Here is a 12,831-nt window from a genome sequence, read left to right as displayed (position 1 = left end):
TGCAAGTCGTAACCATTAAACACATTCTTGTGCTATGTCCTGGTTCAAAGAAAAGGACTCACCAGGCTTGTGTGGGAATAAGCTAGGCCTGGAACATTAGTATTTACCTGTGGAAGTTGAAAGGTTTCTGGGCAGCAGTAAGAATTTGTGCATGCACTTTTAAGTTTGTATGTAACTGATTTACTTCAATATAATTTCTGCTCCTGCATCAGAAAAGCAGTTTGAGTGTTCCTAATGGCTTTTAAAATTGAATTGTGATGATGAGTCAGAAGAAAGTATAGTTGAAGACTGAACAAAGTCACAGTTTGTGTGTTACTGCCTGAATCATAATTGTTGGCATCTGTAGGCATACATTCAAACCTTTATGGAACAATGCTTTTCAGAAAGTTTCTTTGAAATCAACGCTACCCAGGACCAGGGAAATTACTGTAGATAGATGCTTACTTTTATTAAACCAGCAAAAAAGAAGGGGAATACTTACTAAAAATTGCAAATACTTCATAATTCCAACTGCTCTTAAAGAAAGAAAAAATAATGAAAAGACTCCCAAAACCATAGTTTTACTGAGGGACCTTAAAGAGAATATCTTGAGAGAAGAACGTGTTGGATTCTTTCCAAGTGATATGTACAGAGAGATGTAAATATTTTGGCTCATCTTTAATGAACTCCTGAGATAAATACATTGTTACTAACAAACAGATTTGACATCATGCATATGGATTTAAAGTGCACAGAGATTACTCCAGTTTACTTATTTAATAAACTACATTGAAGAGGTGTTGAGAAAGTAAAACACACACTTGCCTAATTTTTTAGTTGGTAAAATTCTCTCTGGCACGATATCACATGAAGCCTAACATTTTGTTTAAAATGAAAAACAAAGTAGCAGGTGTATCTCAGTTTCTCTTCTGTTTTTCTTTAAATCACTCATAAATTTCACTGCAGTCTTACTAGTTCTGTGAAAGACTTCATTTGGGCACTGGGCGGAGGTGCCAAAGTGTCCTGGGTTCAGCTTAAACTACGACACAAAGCTAGGTTACAGCCAGGAACTGGATTTTTTTGGTTTTTGTTGGAAATATCACCAAATTTCTATATTTTAGTTTCATAATTGTATGAATAGACAATATTTCAAAACTTTTCACCAAATACTATTTTGGGGATAAATGTTTTGCCTGGCTGGAATTTATTTATTTATTTCTGACTTATTCCATTTCAATTTTACATTAACTTTCTGTACCAGTGAGGTCAAGATGGAACACTCTGAGCTTTTCCTATTGTGCCTGTTCTTTCTTTTATTTTCAGAAAAAAATGTGTTGGGTACAGCATGTTCCATCGAAATAGTTAAAATCGTCATTATTTACGTTACCATTATTTGCTTCTCTTCTGATTTTAAGACTTCTAACCCAGGAGCTGCCACCACAGCACACTGCGTGCCTCCTGCCTGTCACCCCCTACTCTGCAGGCTCCTTCCCGATTCTGGAGCTGAGGCTGCAGGACAGGAGAGGTGGGATGGGCTGGGATGTGGCCCTCAAGGCAGCCCCTCCTGGGGCACAGCAGGAGCTGTGCAGCAGCTGAAGTGTGCAATAGGCCACACACTGTGTGGAAGCCATGCCCTGTACAGGTCTGCAGCCTTGCTGGGGCTTCTTCAAAATGACAACAGGGGCAACTCCTAAACTTGCAATCATTTGCTGTTCATTCCTTGCTGAAGCAACTTCCCTCTGAATTCAATGGGAATACGCTCTCAGGTTTCTTTAGGAGTGTAGAGAACCTGAGAAGGCAGCCTGGAAATACTTGGACTTACATAGCAGAGCACCTCCAAACTTGGTGCCAATGATCTGTGCCTACACCCCAGAATCTGTTATTCTGACATGTACACGTGGGGTTACAGAAATGTTTGTCACCCAGTGAATATAACAAAGCAGCTATGACTTTATAAACCTTGGTTGCAGTGAGTTTGCTGTGCCCATACACTACCACTTTTCCATCCCTGCTTCTAATGCAAAGTTGCATCCTGAAACAGATTCAGTGTCTTTATTTCTGAATGATTTGTTTCTCTCAAAAGCATAAATAATTTTTGCCACAGGTATGGGGTGTGCCTGTGCGAACCCTCTCTGCTGTATGCTGCTCAACCACTTCCCTTCGAGCAACAGAGCAGATTTTGCAGGTTTTCCAAATGGTTGACACAATGAGTATGAAATTGGATTAGGTATTTGACAGAATATACCTCTTTTCTTTTTTACTGAGGCATTTACCAGTTCATATACATTTTCCTCGAAAGTTAATTGTAAATACCAATGTATATCTGTGTTATGTTTAACTCTGCTCTTAGTGCAAAATGTCACTTTACAGATCTTTCCTTGCTTCAAACTGTGACACTTCAGGACCAATACCCAGAATAAGGGTGTCTCCTGTGCTAGCAGGAGCTACTTGTGCCTGCATTTACTTGCCATTTGCAAATACTGCAAATAAGATTTCTAGGAACAGACTGGGAAGATGTTCTCCTTCAGTATGTTGTAGCTATAGTACTGGTTTATGGTTTGCTCACCCTCTATCACTGCACTATCATGATGTTTTGGCACATCACACCCCCGAAGCCGGCTGCCATCAGGAACGGGGCTGTGATACGTGTCTGGGGTCTCTGTCCTTGCAGCCATGGATATGATGCACAGACCTTCAGGGAAGGTCTTGCAGCTGTTCTACAGTTAAACCTTGTATCCTTCTGTTATCATTGCTATTTTGCAATCAAGTGGAGTCAGACAGTCTGGGGAGTACTTGCAGCTGTATTACAACTGCGTAAGAATCAGTGCTAGACCTGGAAGGCCATTCTCTCCCTATCACAGAAGCCTTGAGTGAAGGGCGTATTTTCGTCCTTCCTCTCTCCTTGTCTGCAGGGCACAAGTCATGAGGTTAAACTACCTTTGTACTGCTTTAGTGTTTTGTCCAAAAGATGTGGATCAAGATTTTGGGTCAGGAAATCTTTATGTAGGGTAGCAGTTAGAGCTGGGCAGCACCTATGACTGGCTAACCAAGTCTGGATCATTAGTGGATTGCTTGGAATCAGCATCCAGTGACTTTGAGGGCTCAAAGAGGTTTCTGTGGGCCAAGCTACTGTGTTACAAAGTCCTGCTCTGGACAGTATGTTAGAAAAATCTCCTTTTTTGTGCCACCAACCTGGCGCATCAAGGCAGCGATGCTGATCGATAAAGTGCGCTGCCAGAAAACCAAGGACAGAAAACTGGTGGAAACGGTGGAAGTTGCTCACCTCGACCCTCCCACGGAATTGGGCAGCCCGCCGAGGCTGGCCCGGGCGGACGAGCACCGGTCCCGGTGGGGGGATGTGCGGGTGGTGGTGGTGGTGGTGGTGGTGGTGGTGGTGTGCGCGGGCGGAGCAGCGGGCGGGGCGGGGCCCGCCCGCCCCTCCCGCGGAGCCGGGCCAGAGCGGCTCGGGCTGCTCCGGCACTCGGCCCCGCGCTGCGCTGCTGCCCCGGCCGGCAGTGCCGTGTTGCACCAGCCCCGGGGCGGCCGCCCCGTCCCCGGCAGCCGCGGGGGACTCTGCCGCTGCGGTGCGCGGCTCTCCCCATCCCGGTCCCCGCCTTTGTCGGCGGCGCGGGCAGCGGCGGTCCGTCCGTCCGTCCGTCCGCGCCGGGCGCGTGGCTCCTTTGTGTACAGCAGCTGCTCCTGAATACAGAGGCAAAGCCCGTGGCTTGGCACGGAGCTTTTTAAAAAACAACAGCGCTCTTTCTCTCCTCTCTTGCCTTCCTTCCTTCTCTTCTTCCCCCTCCTCCCGCGGACGGGCACCCACCTGGGCTCCGCCGCCCATCTCACCTCTCCTGTCCTCTCCTCCTTGTTTACCTGCACTGTACCGCCGCCTCTCCCGCGTCGCCCCCCGACCCTCTCTCATCCCGCTCCTTGGGAAGGCTCGGCGATCCGCAGCTCCGGTCCCTCAGAGGTTTGCCCCGGGGAAGGCACCTGAAGGTGGATCTATTAAACCTCCCGGCAATCTCTCCAAGTGCACTTCTTGGACCAAAGCACCGGCATGGATGTAAGATTTTACCCGACTGCGGGGGGCAGCTCTCTTCCCGGAGACCCCTCCAACCTGGACTTTGCCCAGTGTCTGGGTTACTACAACTACAACAAGGTGATTATTCCCGCGCGTGTTAATTCCTCCTGCTGCTGCCGTGCCGGTTCCCGGGAGCTGCAGCTCGGGCTCCCGTCGGGGCGGGGAGGCTCGGGGCTGGGGGATGCTCCAAAGCCGGGGCGGCGGTGTCCGCCAGCGGGTCTCCGGTCCCGGAAAGTTGAGGGCAGCGAGTGCTCCCGTGAGGCGGGAGCAGCGGGGCCGGAGAAGCCGGGCCCGGCCCCAGCGGAGCCGCCCCGCAGGCCGCTGCCTCGGCCCCGCGCTTCGACTGAGCTCGAACCCTGAACAGCCCAGCCAGTGGCTCTGCCCCGCGGCCGGGGAACAAAAGGCAGCGGGTCTCCGCGGCACGTAGCCGTGCGCGGCTCCGGCCGGGACCGGCAGAACTTTTCTCCGGGTTAGAGCCGGCGTGGCCCCGGGTCGGGTCGGGACGAGCTCTGGGGGGGGCTAGGGTGGCCCTGCCGGGGTGGGCAGAAGAAGGGAAGGGACCCCTCCCTCCGCTCCGCTGCTTGGGGTGATCCCATCTCTGTTACGGCCAGTCTCTAACTAAAAGATTATACCAAACAGGAGGGTTAATGAGAAGTACATCAGCGGCTAGCGCGGGGAGGTAACAAACGGTTAGGTGCGAGAGGATTGTCAGAGAAGTTGCAGTACCACTTCCACCTATTCACACCTTCTCTGCGGCAGGAGTAGTTCACGGAGTGAGCGTTACAGTCAGAAGCGATAGTCGCTTCCCAGAGGCTACCTTGATTTACAGAAATATGTTCTAATAATACGGGGATGATTTGTTTCACAAATCACCCAAATCTGGGAAAGGCAAAGTTCAGAATGACACTGTGACTCACGCTATTTTGAAAAAGACTTGGCAGTTTGCACTGGGATGTGTCAATGGCACATTGAGCTATTACCACTGGGCCCCCACACAGGCACATAAAGATCCCTTTCACGCTGTGTTTTTCCTGGTGCTGTGTTTGTCCAACCTCTGGGGCCTTTTGTGAGGCACTCTATGAGATGCTGGGGAAAAGAAGGGTGTTGCACAAAGTCTGAATTTCTCTTAAAGCCTGCTTTCTAAGAATCCTTTCTGAAAGAGTAGATAAAGTTTGATGAAACACGAAGATCACTTTGAGAGAGAAATAACATGTTCAAAAAATGAAGAGATTCAGTAGCTGAAGAAAACTTTCTCATAGAGAAATTGCTTCTGAATGGACGTCATGGGCGTATTTCTTTGTATCTCTTTCTGACCATGTCCACCGTGGCTGATGGGATGTTCAAAGTGAGTCAGTTTGTCAGGTTTGGGGGCTGCCTCTGTGTTGGAAGGCACAGACCCCCTTCCACTGGAGACACAGCAGCGCTGCGTGCACAGCCCTGCCTTGCGCATGCTCTTTGTGCACAGGCTGTTAGCATGATGCTTTGTTAGTAGTTAATATAGAAAGACACAGGATCATGAATTAAAGATGAATTGTCAACCTTAACTTCGAATGCTGCTAAGGACTTAGAGAGCTCTAAAATCCATAGTAAGTGTTCACTGTTGTCTGATATGCCAACTAATTTGGGAAACATGCAGCACTGACTGGCAAGCAGCATGCTTACTGTAAATTTTACTTATTCAGTGACTTTATTGTGTAATGCATGGCTGGCATTTTTTCAGGCTCTGTTACAGGTTACTGTATGGGTACTTTTTTAAAATGGGTTATTTTTTAAATTTATTTTTATATCCAAAATCTTGAATGTCTTCTGGAAACCAGTAGTTTGTTGTGTCCGTTAACTTGCTGCAAATGCACAATTATATGTAACCTTTTGACTGTATTTCCCTTCATCATACAGTGAGAACAGAGTACGCATTCAGAAGCCCAAAGTAACTAACTTTTGACCTATTCAAAAACACATTTCAGTTGCTGTGCTTCTGAACATAATTTTAGCAAGTCACTTGTAGGTCAGGCTTCCAATCCGCAGCAGAAAATACTTTAATTAACAGAATATGCCCATGATGCATGTGTCTTATTATAGATATTTTTGTATGCAAAAGGCCTGATCTGGAGCAGGCTGACACAGGCTAGGTTGGATTGCTGCTGCGGAGAGCTCTTCCTTGGCTCCACCAGGAAAGCAACAATGTGGTATACAGGTGTTTCAAGGACAGAAGAGGAATTTGTGAATGAGTTCCTAGAAAGAAGGATCTTAACTGCGTTAATCTAATCTCATTTTCTGCATTGTTTATAATCTGTAACTATAGGAATAATTTTAAATTCTTGGAGTTATTTTTTTTCTAATCTGAAAAAAGAGTACATTTATTTTGAAATCTTCCCTCCCTCCGTCACTTTCCATCCATTTCATCATTTTCCCTGTGTTCCTAAGGAAAATAAGTGTTTACTCTGTTAGGCACTGAGATGACAAGAAGGCATAGAAAAAAAAGAGTTGAAATATTTACTCCGCTGAAGTAAATGGAAGAACTGTTATTGATTTCACTGGGGACAGTATTTCACTTCAAGTCTTTCTGAAACTCATTTGAGTACCCTGCCCAGTCATCCGTGCCTGCTTCATTGTTAGGAGCTGAATCCATATTCTCCTTGTGACAGTGACATTGCTGGTGACAGCTGCTGGGAAGCAGGAAGTGTGATGGCAAGAGTAAACACCCTGTGTGGTTGTATGTATGTGTAAAAGCAGAATTATTTATGTGAAAATATTCTCAGGATTATTAAGACATAGAGTTGATGGCATATGGCCTACCTGTGGAAAACTATCTCATATCGCAGTGTCTAAAAATACTGAACATAAAGCCTTTTAGTGTAAATACATTTCACCCTGTGTGACAGTGCTGTCTTCTAATTACATGCCTTAAACAGATTTTCCCAGGACTGTAGAGTCCCTTTTGTGGGTACAGCACTGACGGAAATGTAGCAGACTGACCCACGCAGCCCCGGGCAGGCCTGGGGATCTTGTGTTGCCCTGCAAGCAAGAGACCAGTAGCAGGAGGGGAATGGCAGTGTAAGTCCTGGGCTTGTATCTCAGGAGCTATCCTGGCCGCTCAGGAGCTATCCTGGCCACTATCTGCAGGTCCCTTTTGCTTGGATTCCTTCTCCACAACTGCCTTTTAAGAGCAATGTCATGCTTTTGGTGTTGGTTGTCAATACTGGGTAAGCAGACCGAAGGGTAAGGGATGTCATCTTGGGGGTTTTCGGGGAGCATTAGTTTTGAGTATGTGATAGCCATTTGAAAACAGACTAATGTATATAAGTATCCCTGCCACTATTTCTAGTACAGCAGTTTCTAGAAGATTCCAGGTTGGGTTTATTTCTGTTGAGAGGGTGTGCAGCGTGGTAAACACATGTAAAGGGCAAAAGAAGAAGGAAAGACCCAGAGATACGGTGATTTGTCCAAGGTTACGCAGTCGGTCACTGACATAATCAGGGCCGCAACCAAGGTATTCTGAGATTCAGTCCAGTGGTTTGTGCTGAATCTCATTTACTCTAATAGGATTACTTACATGTTTAAAGTAAAGCATGTGCTTAAGTGCTTTGCTGGATCAGGGCCATATTTGATAAGTTTTCAGTTCTGGTGTGAGAGTACATAACTTGACCCTGCATGTGTCTGGCTGGTGGTGGTTTGGGATAATAGCGATGCACCTCTGCTTCACAGAATTGCACTGGGGAAATCATGCCTGTTTCTAGAAAATTCCTGCTGTGGTGTACTAAAAAAAACAAACAAACAAAAAAAAAAAAAAACAAACAAAAAAACCCCACCAAAAAGTAGTTATAAAAATTTCTGAAAGTTGAAAGAGACCAGCTGTTGTAAACCATTCTGCTTCTGTTTTGAGCCCTTTTATGGTTCTGCAGATGGAGAATGATTTTGGACATTCTCTATAGTTGAGTAGTTTTTTTCTAAACAAACGTTTTCACTTACTGAGTAAATTACATATCTTGTACTAAAAATATTTGGGGAACTGCTACTCATCATAGCAAATACGTTTATTATTTTTTTTAATTATTATTAAAGGAACCATAATTCTTACAATGCAGTTTGAAAAAGGGAAAATTCCAAAACCTAAACATGTACAGCTCAGTGCTTGAGTTACCGTTATATTAAATTCCAGAATCCTTACTTCATTATTTAGCTGTCTACATTTTATTATGTTTATCTCTTCTACACAGCTTGTCCTTGAATGATACAAATTTCAAACATACATACCTTAATTTAGGCACTAGCATACATATGTGAATGTCAAAACTTGATGTTTTTGGCTGAAATATTTTGCATTTTACAAAGGAAACTCGGGAAGGTTATCTTGTTCTTCCAGAGGTAAAGCAAAGACAGCAGTAGTTTAGTAGCATGCTAAAGTGGGGCTATAAGTCATTTCTATTAGTGCGTGTTGTTAGGAAAAAATGGATTAAAGTTATGCAAACGATTGAAAATTTCTCTTCTTGCAAATTTAGTGTGGCTATATATGCGCTTAGGTTTCTCTTCCATATAGCAGATGGTGAGAGACAATGGGTGCATGTATGCTGGTAAGGTAGAAAGTGCTATGCTCACTCATTATCTGCCCTGCATATATGCTAGCTTATATTGGGGCTCTGCTTTGCTACTGCCAGGGTAGCCTGTGGTGACTGGAAGCTGATGGGTGCTGTGGTCACATATGTACCTACAGTCTGACCATGACAAAGGTGGCCCCAGGTGGTGGGACAGTGCTAGAGAGCACCAAAGAGCTCCCACAAAGTAGAGAGTAGAGATGCATAAGCAGAGACACAAATATGGGTCTTGCTGGAGACAACTTAAGTAAGGAATTTGGAACTTTCTGTTGCAGTATCAACTCAGTAAATGCCATTTTATCCAGTATTTCCCATTGATCTTTTTGCTGAACTGCTGCTTTCACAGAACAGCCCTCCCCTGCCTCTGATGTCTCGAAATCTCAGGACTGTGCAGGCAACTACTGTGAGGGAGCAAAACAGTTCTCAAAGTACTTGGCTGTCCAGTCCAGCGCTAATGATGTTGGATATATGATTCCCAGTACTTGGAAGCAGTGCAATGATCAATGAGGATGTCCACAAGAATACAGATTATAATTAGTATCATCATGATAGTTTGTATGATGCTGTTTTTCAGGAGCAATCATCCCACAGGTTTCCTGATGTACTTGAAGAGCTAGCTGGGAAAGGAAGACCCTGTATGCCAAAGGCAGCAACTGCGCAAGCACCTATGCTGCTCAGAATGAGCAGGTATAATGGCAGTACTAATTGGATTGTGCACTACGCAGTTTTTTTATTGCTCAAATGATGCGGCTTCTATACTCAGTGTACCGTTTGTTATCAAGACATAAGATGTTGGTTGTATACGAAGTATACCTAGTCAATTTTTAAAAATATTTTTAGATGTTCTTATTACAATGGGTTACAACTGTATTAGTAAGATATTTGTAATAATGTACGGTAATATATGATGATTGAGTTTAATGTGTAGAGGTAATCTGGAGTACTTGCGGCATGTGTGGAAATGACCAGTGGGCGTGTTTTAAAATAATGATAATTTGCAGCAATCAGAACTCTGTGTGCATGCTGTGGACATGGACACCCATTCATACCTCTGGCTCTAGGGTGAGGAAATAGTGACTGAATTCACTGGGATGACAAGAGCCTCATTCCCATAGCATTGCCTGCATTGCTGTTATTCATCCAGAGGAACCGAGTCCAGCCCAACCCTATAATGAATTATTATTAATTTCTAATAAAATCTAAAATAGAAACATGGGAAATAACAGTTTATATTCTTTGGCAGATACCTGAAATGAGGGTGGCTTGTGTCAGCTGTAAGTCATTGTGGTTTCGTTTGGTGCGTGGCAAAGTGAGGCCAGTCAAACTGTGACCTTTGGTTTGTGCTGCAGGCTTTTATTAAATTTACAGTTAATACGTGCCTATGTATTTGTTGAATTCCGACACTCCTAAACCCCTAACTAATGTTATTGAATGAGGATAATCTAATTTAAGAGGAGAAGAATTTGTACACCACTAATCCTACCTTTTTATCTGTAATCACATTTCTACTGCCATAAAATTGAGTGCTGTTATACAGACCTAATGGCAGGGTTGAGTTTTCAAATACTTCAAACTCTTATCTGCTATCAGTCTTCAATACTGTTACCTGTCTGTGTGATGTATTTATAGAGTGCCAGTCACCATAGTATCTTTGCGATTATTGCTACCAAAATTGAGAACTCTGAGGTGAAAATCTAATCAGGACTTTAGATAACAATGTCACACAAGAGCCTTCTGGTCTTTGCCACTGTGCTCCCTTCATATGAAGACTTTGATGAGATCATGCTTGCTGCCATGTTATTCATTATTTATTTTTGTAACAAGATTTCTAGTTCATATAATTTCTACTGCATGTTAGCACATATCAAAAAAGTCCAAAATCTGTTTTGAATGTATTCTCCCTGTTTGTACCTGAAACAATATATTGAAAAATACAGGCATCGCAGGGCTGCTGAACTAGCAGGACTAAAAAGGGAGACTGTTGTAATACAGCTGCTTCTGCCACAGGTACCTCAGATATGCAAACAGATGTTTTCATGAACATTCTCAGACACTCCATGATAATGGGCAGACAGGCTGAAAATATTATTTTCATCACATTAAAAATAACATGAGTTTTATGAGTAGAGTGCTAGAGATACGACTGACTCAATTCTGTTGGAAAAGGTGTTCTACCAAAACTAGACAGTATTGATTATTGAAAATAAAAAGTGTTTTAAGCAAACAGTTCATCTAGTTTTCAGTTTGTATAGTTCATGTGCCAGCTATTGGCACAGTGTTCTCTGTTTGCTCCTGCATGGCCAGTTTGCCCAGCAGCTCATGTTTTGCCTAAAAGCCTTGTATAAGTATCAAGAGGGAAAAGAAAAGCAGTCCATTCTCAAAAACTACAAATTAAAGCTTAATATCCCTTTAAGCTTAATTAAAAAAAGAGGATAGAAATCCTCCCCACCCTCACAGCTCTTGTATCTCAGCTTTGTTTATGTTCCTTGGAGACTGATCGATGTGGGCATCTTTCACTTACATGGGCATTAGATCATGCCTGCCTTTGGCATTTCATGGGGAGAAATTGTTATTAATTCAATGTTTTATTTTTGCTGTTGTAAAGTTGCAGCCTTACTTACTGTCTGGCTCACTATGACCATATATCTTATCATTACTGGCCAAAGACTTGTAAGAGCTAACACTAAACCATATGGAAAAGAGTAGGTTGTGACATGGTGAGGTTAAAAATGGAGGGTTTATTGGGATGAAATGCCAGGATTTGGACTGGCAATCTCTGAAGTAAAGGATCTGTTTGTCTTCTGCTTTTCTTTTTAAATATTTTTTGGGTGGTGTTGGCATGACCTCATCTACTGGCTGAGGTGAGAGCTGCAGGGCCAATAGCGTGGGTACCTTCTCACTGTCCTCATCTGCTTTGCAGAGTATGTAATTTATTATGTAAAATCATCATGTTAAAGCAGAATACTGCTCAAATAGACACATTTAGATTTGGATTTTCTTTTCTCTATATTTAATATCTGAAGAGTTCTGATCAACTGGACAACCTAACGAAAAGGTTGCAAACATGTAAAATTACCACTGTGGTAGGATTTGCGGAAAATGAAATCTACATGCAGAGATGGTTTTGGTCACTTAAAGTGAGTTGTCTTCATTTCTTCATTTGGTTTTCTTAAGAAAATTTTTCAGGAAAAACTCTTCTGTTTATGTCCACTCAGAGTGGATATAGTTTACATTGCAAATCTGTAAACAACTAATAATGAGAAAAGTTAAATAGGGATATATAAACACTACTAGGTTTCTAGTGTTCGGGTGTGTGGGGTGTGTTTTTTTTTTTTTTTTTTTTTTTTTTTTTAATTTGTTGTTGTTCTGTTTTTGCTGAATCCATGCATGAAAACAGCCTGAGCTGTATAAATCATCCTTTCTATCCCAATGGGACAACTCTTATATTTAAAGTCACATATAAAGTCACATACAAAGGTTTGCAGGTTCAGGACATATTTGAACACCTCAATATTGATTAACTGTCTAATTTTGATATGAAAAATTGTGTTAAAATCATGCAAAAATCAATTGCTGCATAGTGGAGTAGCTTATTTTCAGAGCAGATCATATTTATCTGCTGTTCTTTTATGCCACTGTCTTTATAGTCATATGGCTTATACAAATAGATGAGTTTTGAATAGTTTAGGATACTGTAGTTCAGTATTACTTTGTTGTTAATAAAAGTGCTTCTGTTAAACTATACTTTTATCAGTAAACTTTTACTGATAGAGGATTGGCAGTCCTATAGTTTTTCAGCAATTTGCTTTCTTAAATAAGAATTTGATTAGGTATGGGAAAATTGTGATTGCGTTTGCTTTAGTAGGTTAATGCTGTTACTTTTGTGGGTTCTTGGTAAGCATGTAGATGAATGATGATGGTAGTGGGTGGTCATGTAAATATGGGATATCATGGTATTGACTTGTTCTAGTGAAGAACTTCATAGTTGCGGTTTCCTACCACAACCTAAGATGGTTCTCTTTTTGCCTATTATTTTGTTTGATACGGTTTGAAATACATTAACCTTACTTAGAAAACCCCTATTCTGTATGTGGCAAAAGAAACAGAATTTTACAAAGGAACTTTAAGGAAAACCAAGACTGATTTCAAGAGTGTTCACAAATGTAAATACATTGTTAG

General features: G+C 42.7%; 1 protein-coding gene across 10 annotated transcripts in view; it reads left to right on the top strand.

The window, feature by feature from the left end:
- The window catches only part of TOX3 (TOX high mobility group box family member 3), a 142,686-nt gene that overhangs the window by 63,157 nt on the left and 66,698 nt on the right, over positions 1 to 12,831 (top strand). Inside the window, exon 1 of one of the 10 annotated variants that reach the window (XM_030470221.2) lies at positions 3,403 to 4,138. The exons of 4 other annotated variants lie outside the window; for them this stretch is intronic. In XM_030470221.2, coding sequence (XP_030326081.1) covers positions 4,037 to 4,138 — 102 coding nt within the window. In that variant the 5' untranslated portion in view covers positions 3,403 to 4,036. Of the gene's footprint in view, positions 1 to 3,402; positions 4,139 to 5,504; positions 5,647 to 12,831 lie in introns of those variants that run through there. 5 more of the 10 variants (XM_030470231.2, XM_030470232.2, XM_030470222.1 and 2 more) reach the window with 5 other exon arrangements.

Source organism: Strigops habroptila, chromosome Z (genome assembly GCF_004027225.2).
Source record: "Strigops habroptila isolate Jane chromosome Z, bStrHab1.2.pri, whole genome shotgun sequence".
Lineage (NCBI taxonomy): Eukaryota > Metazoa > Chordata > Aves > Psittaciformes > Psittacidae > Strigops > Strigops habroptila.
The sequence above is the reverse complement of the archived record's forward strand: the minus strand, read 5'-3'. Positions and strand labels throughout refer to the sequence as shown.